General features: G+C 39.1%; 1 protein-coding gene across 4 annotated transcripts in view; it reads right to left on the bottom strand.

Annotated features, from left to right (window-relative positions):
* ULK4 (unc-51 like kinase 4) overlaps nt 1–19,791 on the bottom strand; it is a 711,191-nt gene that overhangs the window by 411,804 nt on the left and 279,596 nt on the right. For all 4 annotated transcript variants that reach the window (XR_003309577.1, XM_023231716.3, XM_026454879.1 and 1 more), the window contains one exon: nt 4,639–4,731. Coding sequence is in view for 3 of the 4 variants with exons in the window: in XM_023231716.3 (XP_023087484.1) it covers nt 4,639–4,731 (93 nt within the window). In the remaining variant the exon portion in view is untranslated. The remainder of the gene's footprint in view (nt 1–4,638; nt 4,732–19,791) is intronic.

The following is a 19,791-nucleotide window of genomic DNA, read 5'->3' as shown; positions in this document are numbered from 1 at the left end:
AGAATTACTTGAACTTGGGAAGTGGAGGTTGCAGTGAGCTCAGATTGCACCACTGCACCGCAGCCTGGGTGACAAAGCGAGACTCCGTCTCATAAAAAAAAAAACTACTGATACCAAATAACTGGGGAGGATCTCTAAGGTTAATGAGTGCCATTTTAGGCACTTGCCAAAATCAGGGGTGACATTCCCTAGCACAAAGACTAATTTTTTTGGTTACAGTAAGCATATAAACAGAGCATTCACAAAAATTCACCATATATTAGGCCAAAGCAAATAACAAGACAGAAATAGAAAAAAAAAAATTACCTGATCACAACGCAATAAAACTAGAAATTAATATCAAAGACTTAATCGTCACAATAAGAGAACGGCGAAGATCACATATACACTAATTTGATAAAGGTTTTGAATCAATAGGCACTTGAACACAGATGGTGGAGAGAGAAAACTGGCACAACTTAGATTGGGGAAAATTTGGCAACATCTCTCAAAATTACAAATACTTAGACCAGTGGTTCTCAAACTTGTTTGTACATTTAACAGCTGGGGAGCGTCTAATTACTGATGCCAGTGTCTAGCCCTAGAGATTGTGATTTAATTGGCCTAGGGTATGGCCTGGACTTCAAATTTTTTAGAAGCTCCCCAAGTGATACTACTGTACAGTCAAGTTTGGAAATCACTTGCTTAAATCTCTTTTGATAAGTAATTCCATGTCTCATTTATGGTACACATATATTCACACACATGATCAATGTCCTATTTCATTAACTGTAGCTTTGTTTTATAATACTAAAAGATTAGGAAAGAACAACTATTCACCTAAAGGAGACTTGTTAAATCAATATGTAATATTGATAAAATGAAACACTATGTATCTGTTTAAAAGAGTGGCACAGATAGTATATGAATTACATTTCAATAAAACTATTAATTTTTAAAAGAGGTCCAGAAATGATAACGACAGCATGCTACTGTCTATGTGAAAAACAGCACACACACACACACACACACACACACACACACACACACACACACAAACTGGCAGCAGTGGTTCTATCTGGAGGAAGGATTGCTTTTCTCTGTATACCCTTTCAAATACTGAAGTTCCAAACATGTTATATATTAACTCTGAAAAATAAATTTTTAAAATTAAAATGAAATATAAAATCAATGTGGTCATATTCCCCAAGCAAACAGAATTATGAGGTAACATTCAAAGGAGCACAAGGGACCTTTTTGGAATGATAGAAACTCTCTTTATCTTAATTGTGATGGTGGTTTACATAATTGTGTACCTTCTTCAAAACTCATAGAACTATATACCTCAAATGAGTGATTTTAATCCACGTAAATTATATTTCAATAAGCCTGTTTGTTTATTTATTTACTTAACACTTACATGACAGCCGGGGCCTCTTGAACAATGCTGATAGAAATGTAAATTGGTACAACCCACCTGGGAAACGCCTTTATGGTACAGTGTATCTGTTGGATCTGGGTTACCACAAGCCCTCAGACCCAGCATTTTTACCCCTGCATAGGAATATTCATGGCTGCACTATTCATGACAGCAAAAATATGGAACAACCCAGACTTTGTTAAAAGTAAAATGGATTGGGTGACTGTGGTGTATATGTGCAATGGAAAGCCAAGAGAAGATGATTCGGTTTGAAAAGTAGCATTGTCCAGACCGAGGAACTGTTGGCAAAGGGCACAAGAAGAAAAAGATACATATGCATTCCTTGACCATATGAAGGGGTAGTCATTCTCACTCATAAGAGAAATACATGTTAAAATTACTCTGAAATAACTCATTTCACCTGTCACAATAGCAACATTGCAAAGTTTAATGAGTTTTGATGGCAAGACCTGTAGAGAAGTAAGCATCCTCAGATATGTCCTTTGGAGGTGTAAAATGGTAAACCCAAGGAAAAAAAATTTGGCCATATAAAAAAAGTTCAATGTATTTCTCCTTTGATACTCAATACATTTATATCCTATAAGTATCCTATAAGATATACATTCATATGTACAAAATTACACATTTATGAGAGTATTCATTATTTGCAATTACACAAGATTAGAAACAAGTCTATCCATTAGACACTAGAAAAGTTATATCCATGCAATGGAAGATCTTACCACCGTAAAACACAATGTAGAAGCTCTCTATGTATTGATACAGAAGTAAATCTAGAGGATAGACAGTTAAGTGAAAAACATCAAAAGGCAGAAAAACATACATAACATGCTAGTTGTGTATAAAAGAAAGAAAAGAAGCCAGGCGTGGCAGCGAACGCCTGTAATCCCAGCAGTCTGGGAGGCTGAGGCAGGCAGATCACCTGAGGTTGGGAGTTTGAGACCAGCCTGACCAACGTGGAGAAACCCTGTCTCTACTAAAAAATACAAAACAAATTAGCCAGGTGTGGTGACTCATGCCTGTAATCCCAGCTACTCGGGAGGCTGAGGCAGGAGAATAGCTTGAACCCAGGAGGCATATACACAGGTACATACACATATGTGTGTGTATACTCGTATATATACACTCATATACATACATACAGATAGGCAGGCAGGCAGGCAGAGAGAGACAGACAGACAGACACACAGACAGAATTTAAGTAGCCAGAAAAAACTCAGGAGGACATACACCAAAATAATAACAATTACTACCCCTAAGGGAGAAACCTGTGAGGCAGAGGGTGTGGGGAACGGAGAAGCCAAGAAGATCTCTTGATTTTATTGTTAGAATTTAAGGCAAAAATAGTATATTCAAATATTACTTGTTCGATCAAAACAAAAAAATACAAAAACTATTCCACTAAAGTCTGCTTGTAAACTTTTTTAAAAAACTAGAGTAAATGGACTTCTAAACCTAGTCTCTAATCACTTTTAAGATAAAAAGATTCTATAGAGGCCAAAGAACTATTTCTACTTCTCTAGGGTTTTTCTCCTCAATATGAGGAAATTAAGCTGAATAGAGTTGGCAAGAAGGAAAAGGACTCTAGAAAACATGACATGTGAATGAGCCAAAGTTACATTTAAAAAAGTAATTGCAATCTGTTCAATCTAATGAAAGGATAAAATTAGGATACAGTATTAGCACATGATGTCAAAAGTCCAGGAAAGAAATAACTATCTGAATTTTTATGCAACTTCTAATACAGATTCAGTCTTTAGAATTAAATTTCTTCTTCAGGAATGGAGAACGATCCCTTCCGAGTGATGAATTTGGAAGGCTCATTGCTCAGGCTCTCTAAAAGGCTATAGAAACACTGAAGCAAACACTTCGCTTCCAATTGGCAAAGATGAAAAGGGTACTAGTTTAGTGCTCCCCCGAGTATTTTGCACCATGGCTCAGAGAATAGAGGGTAGTATTTACATGGCATCCTTTGGAAATGGATAAGGGAAGGTAATAGGCTCAAGAACTACTACAGCCCCAGCATAACCCAAACCCAAAAGACCAAGAGCAACTTGTCTCCTGTGACTCGGTCACAGCAAATCTATGTGTCCTGACACACCCACTGGGATGAGTGTTTTGGATATGAGCACTTTCTAATAACAGCCTTTCTTGTTTGCTGGTAACAACAGTCATAGTGGCTCATAATAATGCAGTACTTTCTGTGATTGGACAGCAGACAAGAAGAAATCAAGATGGTAGGGGCTATGTGATTTAGTTCTTTGTTAAAGACCAACTGGTAGCTCTGGAGATGCACTGCACCTACAGATGGTATTCAAATCCCCAAAGGTCCTCAGATACCACCTGTACAAGAAAGTAAGTTTTCTTGTTTGAAAGCAAAAAGAACCTCTTCCTTTCTCCTTTCTTCCCCTTCTGTGGACCTCTCAGACAAATTATTCTCTTCAAAACTAAAAACATCCCAGCAACTAGTTCTAAAGAAATTTGGTATCATCATATTCAGTAGCTTCGATAAAGATAAAAGCTCTCTACCACTTAAAAATATATATATATCGGCCAGGTGGGGTGGCTCATGCCTGTAATCCCAGCACTTTGGGAGGCCAAGGTGGGTGGATCACCTGAGGTCAGGAGTTCAAGACCAGCCTGGCCAACATGGTGAAACCCCATCTCTACTAAAAACACAAAAATTAGCTGGGCATGGTGGCGGCTGCCTGTAATCCCAGCTACTCAGGAGGCTGAGGCAGAAGAATCGCTTGAACCCAGGAGGCAGGGGTTGCAGTGAGCTGAGATTGTGCCACTGCACTCCAGCCTGGGTGACATAGAGTAAGACTCCACCTCAAAAAAACAAAAGCATGTCAACTAAATAAAATGGTAGCAAATAATAGTCGATAAATACTATTGAGATTTAATAAACTGCTCAGTACAAAATGAGGCACCAATTTTTAAAGTACATATATTGTTTTATCTCTTAAGAGAAGTTATCATTTTAAAGCAGTATGCATTCCACAGTATGCCGACTCTAATAAGAATTAAAAATATGAGAACGAGAGTCAAAACAGCATAAATGACAGATATTACAATCCATGAAACATTAAAAAAATGACAATTTTGACAACTCAAATGTTAGTCTTTTGGAATCTCATCTTTAATAACATTTTCAGAACACATAAAATTCATTTTATAGGTGAGACACAAGAAAAAGAAATATGAACTTCCAGTACCTTGTGAAGGTTGGGTTGTGTTCAGTCATCGCGACTAGCAGTTTCAGAGCATAGGCTGGTACTGGGTCAGGTTCTACAAGAATGTGCTCATACCTGAAATGGTAAAGATATTTAAAAAGTACTCAGTAGGAAAAATTATGTCCTACCTCGAATTCTATATCCAGCCAAACTATCAATTTAGCTTGAGACAGAAAGATATTTTACACACTAATAAAGATTTAAGTAATATACCTCTCATGTGCCCCTTCTCAGAAAGTTACTGGCAAATATGTTCTATTGAATAAGATAACAAACCAAATACAGAAAGACAAAAGAAAAAACAACTCAGTAGTTGTCCTCACTTAAATGCTACTCTGAACAATAGAAATAATATACCATAAGGTACAAACATCTGAAACATATACAGACACTGAAATAAATGTAGGAGTTATAGGACCTACACAGGTTACTTAACCTCATGAAGTTTGAAACCACTTCACTCTCCAATGCTGATAATGATACTCACTTACTTCATAAAATATTGCTGTTGGGAAGATTCAGTGAGATAATCCATGTAAAACAATTAGTACTGAGCTAGGCCTATAGTAAGAGATCAGTAAACACTAGGCATTTGTGTTAAAGGTCTCCAAGAACATCCTCACATTCAGAGACTCACTAGAGAATTCACAGGACTCAGCATGGCTAAGATGTAGCACAGCAGCATTGTAAGGCCACCTCTGAATCGTATGGGAAAGAATGCAGGCAGAGGACTACAGGATATCGTGTGCCAGTTTCCTTATGTCCTCTCTCTTCCATGAGGGGTCATACACAGCACACTCTTCCCCCAGCAATGAAAATGCAGCACATGTGTGTGATGTTTCTGCCCAAGGAAGTCTACTGAGTACTCAATGGCCAAAGTTTTTATGAGGCACTAGTCATGTAGGCAACCTCTATCTAAAATGTATGAAAATTCCAGATTCCCAGAAGGAAAGCAGCTGTGTTCAGCATAAACCAGACTGTCTGCTCAAACAGTTGAGGCACAGTGAACTACCCTTATAAGCTAAGTGTTAATTGGGTGTACTCTGACAGTCAAGTTCCTAGATGTCTAGCCAATGACAATATTTTGTTTACAAAATTTTTGAAAAAAAAAGTCCTAAATTAAATTTATTACCAAAGAGAATAAAACTCAAAATGTTTTCATCAAAATTTCCACAATGAAGTTCTCCCAATATTGTTTTCCCATGTGATTTGCTAGGCAGAGGCTGATTTTTGTACTACATCTTACCTATTTGAGGTTTACTCTCCAGTATGCAGCACTGTGTAGATGCTCAATAAACAAGCATCACATGAATAAATGAACAAACTAACCAATTTTATTATTTAATTCTTTGGAATATGCAACAACTAAAAAGGGAGAAAAATATCTCTAAAATTCCTAACTGGATATTTTAAAAATCTATGATATAAAACAGATGCCTTTCATCTAGAGAATAGGGCCCCACGCTTACTCAGAGCTTATTTACTGTCATTTTGGAAATCACTGTATAACAAGCCTAATTATATAGCCTATAAGCCCACAATCATTAAAAAGGAGCTAAGTAAAGAGAAGAGAGGGACTATTACAGAAAGGCAACCAATGAATTATAAGAAGTAGGACTTGAAAGCATAAGAAAAACAAAAGAAATCAATCCCAAGAACCCCAAGCAAAGAATAGTCCGTGGAGCATTTAATACAGAGTAAGAAGTTACTCAAACTCAAATGGGACCTGAAGCCCACTACACACCACAACGTCCAAAACTGGGGTAATGAGTCAAGACAATGTTGAGTGGAATGCAGTGTTCTATTTAAGAAGTCAGGAAATATCATATTTTAGAAAATTTGCTTAAATTTTAAAATTATAGTAGTTAAAAGATTTGCCCATGTATAAAACATATAGTATAATCAAGTGTGAATAATTTCAAGAATGAAAAACATCAACATTAGGAAATCAGTTAATATATTTTACCATATAAATAAAACAAATACCAAGCAAGCATCTTTAGGGATAATAAAAATGTCTGATAAAATTTAACATCTCCTTCAAATTTTGTTTAAAAAAAGACACAACTTAGCATACTAGAGAGAGATCATTAGTTCCTTTACGAATTCTTATGAAATAAAAGGTTCCTGCCATCTTGAGTAAAGACTATGTAAGAATATTCTCAAAGTGTAATAATTTGCAAGAAGGACTCACAAAACTCTTAAAACTTGTTATACTCCCAACTATGGTTTATTACAGTGAAAGGATGCAGATTAAAATCAGCAAAGAGAAGAGGCGCATAGGACACAGACAAGGGGAGACCAGGACAAGCTTCCAGCTGTCATCTCCCAGTAGAGTTGTACAGTGTTTACTCCTCCCAGTAGCAATGTGTGACAACACTGGTGAAGTACTACCAACCAGAGAAGCTCCCCTGAGCCTTGGTGTCCAGGGTTTTTACTGGAGGTTGGTCATGTAGGTGTGGATCACTTGTGGAACTGACCTTAGTGTCCCAGTCTCTAGCTCCTCCAGAGGTCAAGCTGATGTGCTGTAGCCCAAGGCCCCCATCATAACTCACAATGTTACTACCACAAATTATCAGGCATGGCTCAAGGTCTCATGTATTCAAAGGCACTCTTACCAGGGAGGATATTCCAAGGCCAGGAAGTTATCTCCCAGGCGGCAGTCAAGGATCAGTTTCTTTAGAATGTGCAAAGTTTGAACATCCTACACATGATGAGTTAACCCTTTATGGCATACATCCCTAAGAAGGAAACTGAGAGGCACTGTCATTAAAGTCAGAAATAAAATAACAATCCTCTTCCACTGCTTCCCAGTATTTGGAAATTGTCTGGCCAGGCAGAATCAAATTGAAGTGATGGTGAGAAACTTCTGATGAGTCCTTCATGTACCCTGGATAACCAGCTCTCCTTGTTCCCACTCCAAGACATACTTGAATCACAGAAGGAAGGAGCCACAAGCCTGTGAATTTTTATAAAGCTTCCCAAGTAATTGTCTTATTCACATGCTTCTGTGGAAATCACAAGAGGAAATATGGACAACAACTACTTAGAAATACAACAGAAAAAAACATTCTCGGCCGGGCGCAGTGGCTCAAGCCTGTAATCCCAGCACTTTGGGAGGCCGAGACAGGCGGATCACGAGGTCAGCAGATCGAGACCATCCTGGCTAACATGGTGAAACCCCGTCTCTACCAAAAAATACAAAAAACTAGCCGGGCGAGGTGGCGGGCGCCTGTAATCCCAGCTACTCGGGAGGCTGAGGCAGGAGAATGGCGTGAACCCAGGAGGCGGAGCTTGCAGTGAGCTGAGATCCGGCCACTGCACTCCAGCCTGGGTGACAGAGCGAGACTCCGTCTCAAAAAAAAAAAAGAAAAAAACATTCTCAACAGGGCTGGAAAATATATCTTGAAATAGACTTGAAACATATAGAAACCAAATGTAAAAAGAAAACATTGGCCAGGGATGGTGGCTCACACCTGTAATCCCAGCACTTTGGGAGGCCAAGGTGGGAGAATTACAGGAGACCAGGAGTTAGAGATCAGCCTGGGCAACATAGTAAGACCCTGTCTATAAAAAAAGAAAAAGATTCTTTTTAATTAATCGGGTGCAATGGCACACACCTATAGTACTAGCTACTCAGGAGGCTGAGGCGAGAGGATTGCTTGAGCCCAGGCATTTAAGGCTGCAGTGAGCTATTATGGTACTAGTACACTCCAGCCTAGGTGACAGAGCAAGACCTTGTCTCTTAAAAAAAAAAAGAGAGAGAGAGAGAGACAAAGAAAAAACACTGCTGAAACATTACTGGCTGAAATCAAAGTGTCTTGAGGTTGTTTGAGGTTATCTAACCTTGAAACAAGAGGGAAGAATAAAGCTTGCACTAGCTTGTGCGTAAGAATTTTCCCAAAGAATATTGCTGTGTTTCCCTCCAGTTGGAAAAAATGAAGGGCAAAATTTATATTGGGCATGCTTAGAATATAAATACTGAATATATTTTAGTTTAATCAAATGATAAGTTTGTAATGGTCAGCAAGATCAAGCCAAAAGTAGGCTGTGATTTATTAAGCTCGTCTTTGAAAAAGCAGCTAGTAATTGAGTCTTGCACTCCTTTGAATGCAACTTAGCAGAAAAAAATTTATAGTGATGAGCCCTGACTCTTGAAATGAAGAGCTGGTCCATTTTGATGGAGACAAGTGCCCTGAGGCTGGCCAGAGATTAAGATCACTGTTGAACATAATAGTGCCCTGTCCAGACAGTGCCCTGGAACCTCACACTTCTTTCTCTAGGATCTTCTCTAACCAAGATGTCTTTGCTAGAGACCAAAACAGGAAAGATGCAGGCAAGAAAGACCATTCATACTAAATTCAGATCCATTCCAAAGCAGAGAAAATCCCTTTAAAAAATCACATATTCGGGACGTAAGGCAAGAAGCTGAAGATGAGATAGTTTCCAACTCTTAATTCTTCATTACCAATCCTATAATTAATAAATCCCTATCTTGTCAAGTGCCTGGTATAGACAGTGCCCAATTAGGTCAACTGGGAGAAAACTGAAACTGGTATATAAACAACTCTGGATTATCATGAGAAAATATTCTGAGGGATGTGACCAAACAATTGGTCAAGTAGAGAAGTGTCTCCAATTTTGTTGAGGGGAGGGAGAAGGAACTGTATAATAAAGAAGTCCATTCTGCAGGGATTAAGTCAGAGACTCAAATTTTCATCTCAATAGAGTGTGCTCTGAGAATGTGAAGGGGTGATTCCAGAATATTCAAGAAACTTCAGGGTTTGAGGAATGTTCCTACAATGAGGAAGATTCTGCTACATGAAAGGCTAGAATACATTATACAACCAGAATAATTATTACATATAGGGTGGAATAAAGAATACACACATACAGTCATGTGCCACATAATGACATTTTTAGTCAACGACAGATGGCATATACAACAGTGGTCATATAAAAAATTTTTTCTGTATCTTTTCTGTTTGGATATGTAAATTCTTACCATTGTATTACAGGTAGCAGCAGTATTCAGTGCAGTAATAGGTTGCATAGGTTTGCAGCCTGGGAGCAAAAGGCTACCATAGAGCCTAGGGGTGTAGTAGGCTGTGCCACCTAGGTTTGTATAAGGTAAACTCTATGATGTCTTCACAATGATAACACTGCCTAATGATGCACCATTTCTCAGAAGGTATCCCACGTGGCACACGACTATAAATCAAAAGAAAAGAAAGGTAACACCTAGCACTGGACAGGAAAGAGTAAATTTAGAAAGGGAGTTAGACTGGTTAGACCATATCTCAAGAAAATGTATCTCTAATAAATTAAAATTTTAAGGAAAAAATTTTGACTTTATTAGAATACTAAAAATGAGTAAATATTTACATAATGTTGGGCAAGAAGGCCTCTTTAGCATAACAAATGTAAAATGAATGAGAAAAATACTTACAACCTTAAAGTTTTTTTTTTTTTTAGATGGAGTCTCACTCTGTCCCCCAGGCTGGAGTGCAGTGGCTCTATCTCAGCTCATCGCAAGCTCTGTCTCCTGGGTTCATGCCATTCTCCTTCCTCAGCCTCACAAGTAGCTGGGACTACAGGCGCCTGCCACCATGCCCGGCTAATTTTTTGCATTTTTAGTAGAGATGGGGTTTCATCGTGTTAGCCAGGATGGTCTTGATCTCCTGACCTCATGATCCACCCGTTTCAGCCTCCCAAAGTGCTGGGATTACAGGTGTGAGCCACCGCGCCCGGCCACCCTGAAGTTCTTAATTTAAATATTTCTCAATGGCAAAACCACCATAAACAAACCAAATGAAGAAAAGATAACTTGCAAAATGTGGGTAAAACAAAAAAGTTAATATTCTTACTATATAAAGAGCTACTGCAAATCAAAAAACCAACCACAGAAAAATGGACAAAATTCACAAAGAAGGAAATAAATGGCCAAGAAGCATGGGGAAGAAATGGTCTATGTCATCAACATCTGGAGGAATGTAAATTAGAGCTAACAAGCGTACAATAAAATGGGCAGTTTCATAAAGGGAAGCTGTTAATATAAACTGTTCATCCTGTTTTTAAAAATTGGCAGAATGTTTTAAATACCTTTAAAATGCATATAATTTTGAGGGCGGGAGGAGAGACAGGGTCTTCCTTTGTTGCCCAGGCTGGAGTACAGTAGTAAGATCATGGCTCATTGCAGCCTCAACCTTCCAGGATCAAAGGATCCCCCAACCGCAGCCCAGGTCTCTCCCCACTCCCACCCCAAAGTATCTGAGATCACAGGCTCATGCAACCTAATTGTTTTATTTCTTGTAGAGACAAGGTCTCACTATGTTGCCCAGGCTGGTCTCAAACTCCTAGGCTCTAAGGATCCTCCCGCCTTGGCCTCCCAAAGTGCTGGGTCTACAGGAGTGAGCCACTATGCCTGGCCAAAATGTATATGAATTTTAACACAGAAATTCTATTCCTAGAGATTCTACAAAAGGAAACAAGGATGTGTCCAAGGATGTAGCCATAAAAAATGGTTTTTGTAGCATTATATATAATGTATAATACTGGGGAACTCCTAGATATTCAGTGATTGGGAATTGTTCAAATGATTTTTAGTACATCTACAAATGTAGGTATAGATAATTTTATAAGACAGCCAATAATATAGTCTTATATAAATATAGATACAGTCACAGACATAGATAATAACAATATAATGTCGAGGAATAGTGGGGACAGACAGGTTCCAGAGAATTTCAGAAAGTGCTAAGTAAATCTCACCAGGAATGAAGAAACCATAGAATGAAGCAGGAAGATACTAACTTAAAATGGCAGGCAAGAAGCAAAACATTGAGAGTCTTGAACAGTTGGGTAAATACTGTTAATGTGTTCTACAATCTTTAGGTTAAAATGTTTCTAAGCCAGGGAAGGATTTGAGGAAGGTAATGTGTTAAGATGCAAATCTAATAGAATGCGACATGGATCTGAGGCTTGAGTTTACAGAGATGCGTGTGGAAAGAGATATTCTGGGTTTAGGTAAATAGCAGGCTGCCAAACAGCAAGGACATCGAGGTAAAATCTAACTTTTGAGAAGGTTAAGTACATTCCTCTAGACTGCTACAAGAAAGGGGTAGATGGCTGATTCTTCTTGGCATTTTCTGCACAGTGTCTTTCAAAATGTGAACTAGGTGACATCTTTAGTCAACTTCAAAACTTTATAAAATGAAATTGGGTATAAATCAAACAATAGTTAACTTCAGGACTTCCCAGTCTTGCGATTTTTATGTGATTGAGCCCTGTGTGATTCTCTGGTGTTTTCCATAGATACATAGATAAAAGTACCTCAATAGTTAAATGGATACATAAATGACAGTGAAATGGACAGTCAGGTGGGAAACCTATATATACTCATATATAGGTATGTATATATGTATATACATACACGTGTATGTATATATACATATGCACACTTTTTTAAGTAAAAGAAACATAGGTACTTCAAAATAAATGTTAAATATAATTGCACATAATAAGCTCTACTCTCTTCTGGGTTGTCTCTTCAATTAGATCAACAGCAAATTTTCATTATGAAAGCCTAAAACAGATCAAAGAAATGACTTAAATAACACTCAAGATTTACAAAACATATGCGAAGAACTGAAGTAGTAGAATTATCCTGACTATCCTGATTGAGAGGGAGCAAATAATATTTATCTTTATGCTCTATTACCTACCGCTGACTCCCAAACTATCCCAATTTACATTTCAGTAGTTAGTAACCCAAAGAGGGAGATCACTGTACCTAAATGTGCCAATTTAAGCACAGAGTCAAAACATTATACAATGATTAAGTAAAAGAAAAAACGTAGAATATGATGACGCTTTTGATGAAAATTATCTGAAGTTAAATTTTATCTACAAAAGATTTATCAAAGGTGAAAAACACCCCTTGCCCACAGATCGGAAGAATTAACATCATTAAAATGACCATACTGCCCAAAGCAATCTACAGATACAATGAAATCTCTATGAAAATACCAAAGTCATTTTTTACAGAAATAGAAAAATAATCTAAAAATTCATATGCAGTGACAAAAACAAAAAAGGCCAGACTAGCCAAAGCAATCCTGAGCAAAAAGAATAAATCTAGAAGCATCACACTACCTGACTTCACAATATATTACAAGGCTATAGTAACTAAAACAGCATGGTATTGGTATAAAAACAGACACACAGATCAATGGAACAGAATAGAGAACTAAGAAGCAAATCAACACATTTGTAGCCAATTAATCTTCAACAAAGCCATCAACAACACACACTGAGGAAAGGACACTCTCTTCAATAAATGGTACTGAGAAAACTGGAAAACCATATCCAGAAGAATGAAACTGGACCTGTCTCTCATCATATATAATCACAATAGATTAAAGACATAAAACCTGAAACTATAAAACCGCTAAAAGAAAACATAGGGAAAACTCTTCAGGACATTGGTCTAGGGAGAGATTTTATAGCCAAGACATCAAAAGCACAGGCAACAAAAACAAAAATAGACAAATGACTGTATTAAACTTAAAAGTTTCTACACAGCACAATAAAGTCAACAGAGTTTGTTGTTGACTTTATTCAAAAAATAAGAGACAATCTGTTTACTGTGAGAAAATATTTGCAAACTACACAACCAAGAGGGGAACTAATATCCAGAATATATAAGGAACTCAACTCAGCAGTAAAAAAACAATAACAATAATAATAATAATCCCATTTAAAAGTGAGCAAAGGACATAAATATTTCTCAAAAGAAGACATAAAAATGGCCAACAGGTACATGAAAAAATGCTCAACATCACATCAACAGGGAAATGCAAGTGAAAACCACAATGAGATATTATCTTATCAAATGGCTACTATGAAAAAGATGAAAAATAAGAGACATTGGCAAGGATGCTGAGAAAGGGGAATTCTTATGCATTGTTGTGAGAATGTAATATAGCCATTATGAAAAACAGTATGGAGACTTCTCAAAAAACTTAAAATAGAACTACCACATGATCCAGCAATCCCACTGCTAGGTATTTATCCAAAGGAAAAGAGATCAGTATATCAAAGAAACACATGCATTCCCATGTTTCTTGCAGCACTATTCACAATAGAAAAGATCAGGAATCAACCTAGTGTCCATCAATGAATGTGAGATACATACCCAATGGAATACTCCTCAACCACAAAAAAGAATGAAATCGTGTCATTTGCAGCAATATGGATGAAATGAGGAAATGGAGGTCATTACATTAAGTGAAATAAGCCAGGCAGAGACAGACAAATACCACATTCTCTTATATGTGGGAGCCAAAAAAGTTTATCTCACAGAGTTAGAGGGTGGAATGATACATTCCAGACACTAGGGAGAATGTGAGCAGAGTGGGGAATGAAGAAAAGGTGCTTAATGGATACAAACATACAGTTAACTAGAAGGAATAGCTCTATTCTTTGACAGAGAAGTAGAGTGACTATAGTTAAAAACAATGTATTCTACTTTTAAAATAGCTAAAAGAGAGGACTTGAAATATACAGACGCATAGAAATACTAAACACTTGGGTAATAAGATACCCCAAATACTCTTGACTTAATCATTACACATTCCATGCATGTAACAAAATTTCACATGTGCCCAAAAATATGTACACGTATAATATATCCAAAATTTTTATGTTTTGAAACAGGGTCTCATTCTGTCACCAAGGCTGGAATACAGTGGCACGATCACAGTTCCCTGCAGCCTTGACTTTCCTGGGCTTAAGTGATCCTCCTATCTCAGCCTCCCAAGTAGCTAGGACTATAGGCACACAGCACAATGCCCGGCTAATTTTTTCTAATTTTTTATAGAGACAGTCTCACTATGTTCCCCCAGGCCGGTGTCGAACTCCTGGCCTCAAGCAATCTGCCTGCCTCAGCCTATCAAAGTGCTGGGATTACATGTGTGAGCCACCATACCCAGACAAAACTTTTTTTTTTAATTAAAAAAAATTAAGTGAAGAACAAAAATAAAATACTCCTTTCTATTGTGATACCTATCAAAGATGGTCAAGTTCATACCTATTTTAACATAGAATGCTTATAGCTAAGGGAGACAAAGAAGCAATACAGAACCATCCCAGTGTCCTTTGAACCACAAACAGAGAAATCAGGTAGTCAAACTCAAGACTTTTGCTGGATATTATTCATAAGGCAACGAAACAACCCTACAGTGTGTTGCCACTGACAGATAAATTCCAGTTCCTAAAAGGAAATGCCATTCTAATTTGTAAGGAATATATTCCTTTCTCAGATTCTAAAAATCAAAGCCTTAATAATTTATGAAGTTATTATGGCCCTGATAATTTTACAGGTCACAAGAGAATTACAAAAAAAGAAGGGCTGTACTCATTTTCCCCAGGAGAGAAATGTTCAATGTCATACTGTTATAAAATATTGTAAGCACATTTATATCAGCATGATCTCTCTTCAATACAAACACTCAACGCTAAAAAAATATATATATAAAACTAAAATATATGTTGGCAAAATGGTTCCAGTCTACCAAAGGCAAATCGCACAGCATATTTTTCCCACAGCTTGCAACATCACTTAAGGCTTTTCCGACTATGCTATCTAAAACAGCCAGCCCCTCCCTCATTCCCCTTACCAACACACACTCTCCCCTTACAATGTTTCATATTTTTCTTTATAGTACTCACAATTAGCTGAAGTCATCCCACATGTTTATTTCTTTATTGCTTTGTCTTGACCACAGGAATGTAAGCTCACTGAGGGGCGGGAATTTAACCATTGCATCCCCAGTGCCTAGCACATGGAAGTCACTTAATATGTATTTATGGAATGAATTAATTTAAAAAAGAAAAAAAAGAGGCAGTGAGGAAGACTGGAAGGATCTTGAACTGCATATGCACAATCACACGAGGTAGTACTAATATAAATTAGATTTACATTCATAAGAGTATGAAAATTTCCACCTCCCCAATAATAAGCAATGGTGTTTCCTGAGCGAAAAATCTAGTCCCATTTACAGATAAATACTAAAAGAGAAATGTCCTCACCTTATGTAACACATCTCAGAAAAAAATGTCCAAATAGTCAGTATAAGACTACTCTCAGTACTAACATTTCATTGATAATAACTTTGATATTAAACTTCTGAGAAGTGCTGATTTTAATTAATAAGGTCAATTTGGGCAATTTGGGCTTAAGTTCCATTAAACACTGCCTCTTCTCTTCTGCATAAACCTTTAAAATTAAATCTTGTCTCTCAGCTGAATAAAAATCATGGCAATTTTCTGAGTATATGTGGTATCTTTTCTCCCAGAAGAGAAGCAAATCTTTGCTCATTAATCACGCAGATAACTGAGTTATGACACTGGCATTCCAACTATCTTGAAAAAAGGAGGAAGTGAGTGCATACACACCAAGTTATAGGCAAGGTCAAGATTTGAATCCAAATAAGAACCACAAGATAAAGATTACCACGGCCAGTATCACCAACTTAGTAAGTACAGAGTTTCCTCAAGCTGGTGGCAAAATATGAAGTCAGACAGAGTCAAAGCATGACAAGGATTTGACACATCATTTTCAGCTTGAAGATGGAGGGATTCTGTAAGAAGAAATGCAGGTACCTTAAGGCACATAAGGCAGCACAGATATGGGTACAGTAATCCTATAAATGCACCATGGGTTGAGTAATTGCCCCCCAAAAAAGTATGTCCAAGTAATAACACCCAAAAAACACATCAATGTGACCTTATTTAGAAAAACGGTTTCTGGCGGCCGGGCATGGTGGCTCACGCCTGTAATCCCAGCACTTTGGGAGGCTGAGGCAGGCAGATCACAAGGTCAAGAGACCGAGACCATCCTGGCCAACACGGTGAAACTCCATATCTACTAAAAATACAAAAATTAGCTGGGCATGGTGGCACACGCCTGTAGTCCCAGCTACTCGGGAGGCTGAGGCAGGAGAATCGCTTGAACCCAGGAAGTGGAGGTTGCAGTGAGCCGAGATCGCTCAACCGCACTCCAGTTTGGTGATAGAGCACAACTCCATCTCAAAAAAAAAAAAGAAAAAGAAGAAGGTTTCTGAAGATGTAGTTAAGAAACTCAAGATGAGATCATCCTGGGTTAGGCTGGGCGTGGTGGTTCACACCTATAATCCCAGCACTTTGCAAGGCAGAGGCAGGCAGATCACTTGAGGTCAGGAGTTGGAGACCAGCCTGGCCAACATGGGGCAACTCCCTCTCTACTAAAAATGTAAAAATTCGCTGGGTGTGGTGGTACATGCCTGTAGCCCCAGGTACTCAGGAGGCTGAGGCAGGAGAATCTCTTGAACCAGGGAGGCAGAAGTTGCAGTGAGCCGGGATTGCACCACTGCACTCCAGCCTGGGTGACAGAGGGAGACTCCATCTCAAAACAAAACAAAACAAACAAACAACAAAGAAAAAGATCATCCTGGATTTAGGATGGGCCCTAAATCTAAATCCAGTGATGGCATACCCATAGGAGAAAGGCAGGGGGAAAACTGAGACAGAGACACAAGGGAGAAAGCTGTACGAAAGCAGAAGCACAAATTGGAGTGATATCACCACAAACCAAATATCACTTGCAGACATCAGTGACACAGAACGGATTCTCCCTCAGGGCCACCCGAATGAACCAACGCCACCAACGCCTTGATTTCAGACTTCTGGCTTCCTGAACTGTTAAAGAATGAATTCCTACTATTTTAAGATAGTTGGTGTATATAAATTGTTACAGGAACACGAAGAAACTAATACAAACACAAGAAACTGAATTCTGTCAACAACCTAAATGAGCCTGCAAAGAGATTTCTCTCCAGAGCCTCTAGACTCAGCCCAGGGGATGCCTTGATTTCAGTTATGTGAGAACCTGAGCAGAGAACCCAGGGACACTGTGGCAGACTTCTGACCTACAGAGCTGTGACCTAATAAATGGGCATTGATTTAAGCCAACAAGATTGTGGTAATTCATTATGTATCAACAGAAAACTAACCAGACATTTACAGTTAAATTTTCTTGTATTATCTTAATACTTAGAATCTAAAGTTATATAAAAGTTTTGATGGTAAGTATCCTTTACTTGACCTTAGTGAAAATGTCCTTAATTAAACAGTATTTCTAAAATTGTGATAAAAGGAGCACTAGAGCTCAGAAAGATATAAATGGGTAGGTCATGGGAAATACTGTCCTAAGGGCACAGAGTATTGAGAAACCCTGAGCTTTAGAAAATACGAATTGTAGGGGGCGGAGCAAGATGGCCGAATAGGAACAGCTCCAAGATGGCCGAATAGGAACAGCTTCAGTCTCCATCTCCCAGCGCGAGCGACACAGAAGACCGGCGATTTCTGCATTTTCAACTGAGGTACTGGGGTCATCTCACTCGGGAGTGCCGGACAATCGGTGCTGGTCAGCTACTGCAGCTCGACCAGCGAGAGCTGAAGCAGGGCGAGGCATCGCCTCACCTGGGAAGCGCGAGGGGGAAGGGAGTCCCTTTTCCTAGCCAGGGGAACTGAGACACACAACACCTGGAAAATCGGGTAACTCCCACCCCAATACTGCGCTGTAACACCGGCACACCGGAGATTGTATCCCACACCTGGCCGGGAGGGTCCCACGCCCACGGAGCCTCTCTCCTTGCTAACACAGCAGTCTGCGGCAATCTAACCGCAAGGCAGCAGCGAGGCTGGGGGAGGGGCGCCCGCCATCGCTGAGGCTAAAGTAGGTAAATAAAGCCGCTGGGAAGCTCGAACTGGGTAGAGCTCACAGCAGCTCAAGGAAACCTGCCTGTCTCTGTAGACTGCGCCTCTGGGGACAGGGCTCAGCTAAAGGAGCAGAAGCCTGTGAAACGCGAACGACTCTGTCTGACAGCTTTGAAGAGAGCAGTGGATCTCCCAACACGGAGGTTGAGATCTGAGAAGGGGCAGTCTGCCTGCTCAAGTGGGTCACTGACCCTTGAGTAGCCTAACTGGGAGACATCCCCCAATAGGGGCAGTCTGACACCCCACACCTCACAGGGTGGAGTACACCCCTGAGAGGAAGCTTCCAAAGCAAGAATCAGACAGGTGCACTCGCTGTTCAGCAATATTCTATCTTCTGCAACCTCTGCTGCTGATACCCAGGCAAACAGGGTCTGGAGTGGACCTCAAGCAATCTCCAACAGACCTATAGCTGAGGGTCCTGACAGTCAGAAGGAAACCTATCAAACAGGAAGGACACCTATATCAAAACCCCATCAGTACGTCACCATCATCAAAGACCAGTGACAGATAAAACCACAAAGATGGGGAAAAAGCAGGGCAGAAAAGCTGGAAATTCAAAAAATAAGAGCGCATCTCCTCCTGCAAAGGAGCACAGCCCATCGCCAGCAACGGATCAAAGCTGGTCAGAGAATGATTTTGATGAGATGAGAGAAGAAGGCTTCAGTCCATCAAACCTCTCAGAGCTAAAGGAGGAATTACGTACCCAGCGCAAAGAAACTAAAAATCTTGAAAAAATAGTGGAAGAATTGACAGCTAGACTAATTAATGCAGAGAAGGTCATAAACGAAATGACAGAGATGAAAACCATGACACGAGAAATACGTGACAAATGCACAAGCTTCAGTAACCGACTTGATCAACTGGAAGAAAGAGTATCAGCGATGGAGGATCAAATGAATGAAATGAAGCGAGAAGAGAAACCAAAAGAAAAAAGAAGAAAAAGAAATGAACAAAGCCTGCAAGAAGTATGGGATTATGTCAAAAGACCAAATCTACGTCTGATTGGGGTGCCTGAAAGTGAGGGGGAAAATGGAACCAAATTGGAAAGCACTCTACAGGATATCATCCAGGAGAACTTCCCCAACCTAGCAGGGCAGGCCAACATTCAAATTCAGGAAATACAGAGAACGCCACAAAGATACTCCTCCAGAAGAGCAACTCCAAGACACATAATTGCCAGATTCACCAAAGTTGAAATGAAGGAAAAAATCTTAAGGGCAGCCAGAGAGAAAGGTCGGATTACCCACAAAGGGAAGCCCATCAGACTGACAGCAGATCTCTCGGCAGAAACTCTACAAGCCAGAAGAGAGTGGGGGC

This window comes from Piliocolobus tephrosceles, chromosome 2 (genome assembly GCF_002776525.5).
Source record: "Piliocolobus tephrosceles isolate RC106 chromosome 2, ASM277652v3, whole genome shotgun sequence".
NCBI classification, from domain to species: domain Eukaryota; kingdom Metazoa; phylum Chordata; class Mammalia; order Primates; family Cercopithecidae; genus Piliocolobus; species Piliocolobus tephrosceles.
Note: the sequence above shows the minus strand (reverse complement) of the source record. Positions and strands in the feature narration are given on the sequence as shown.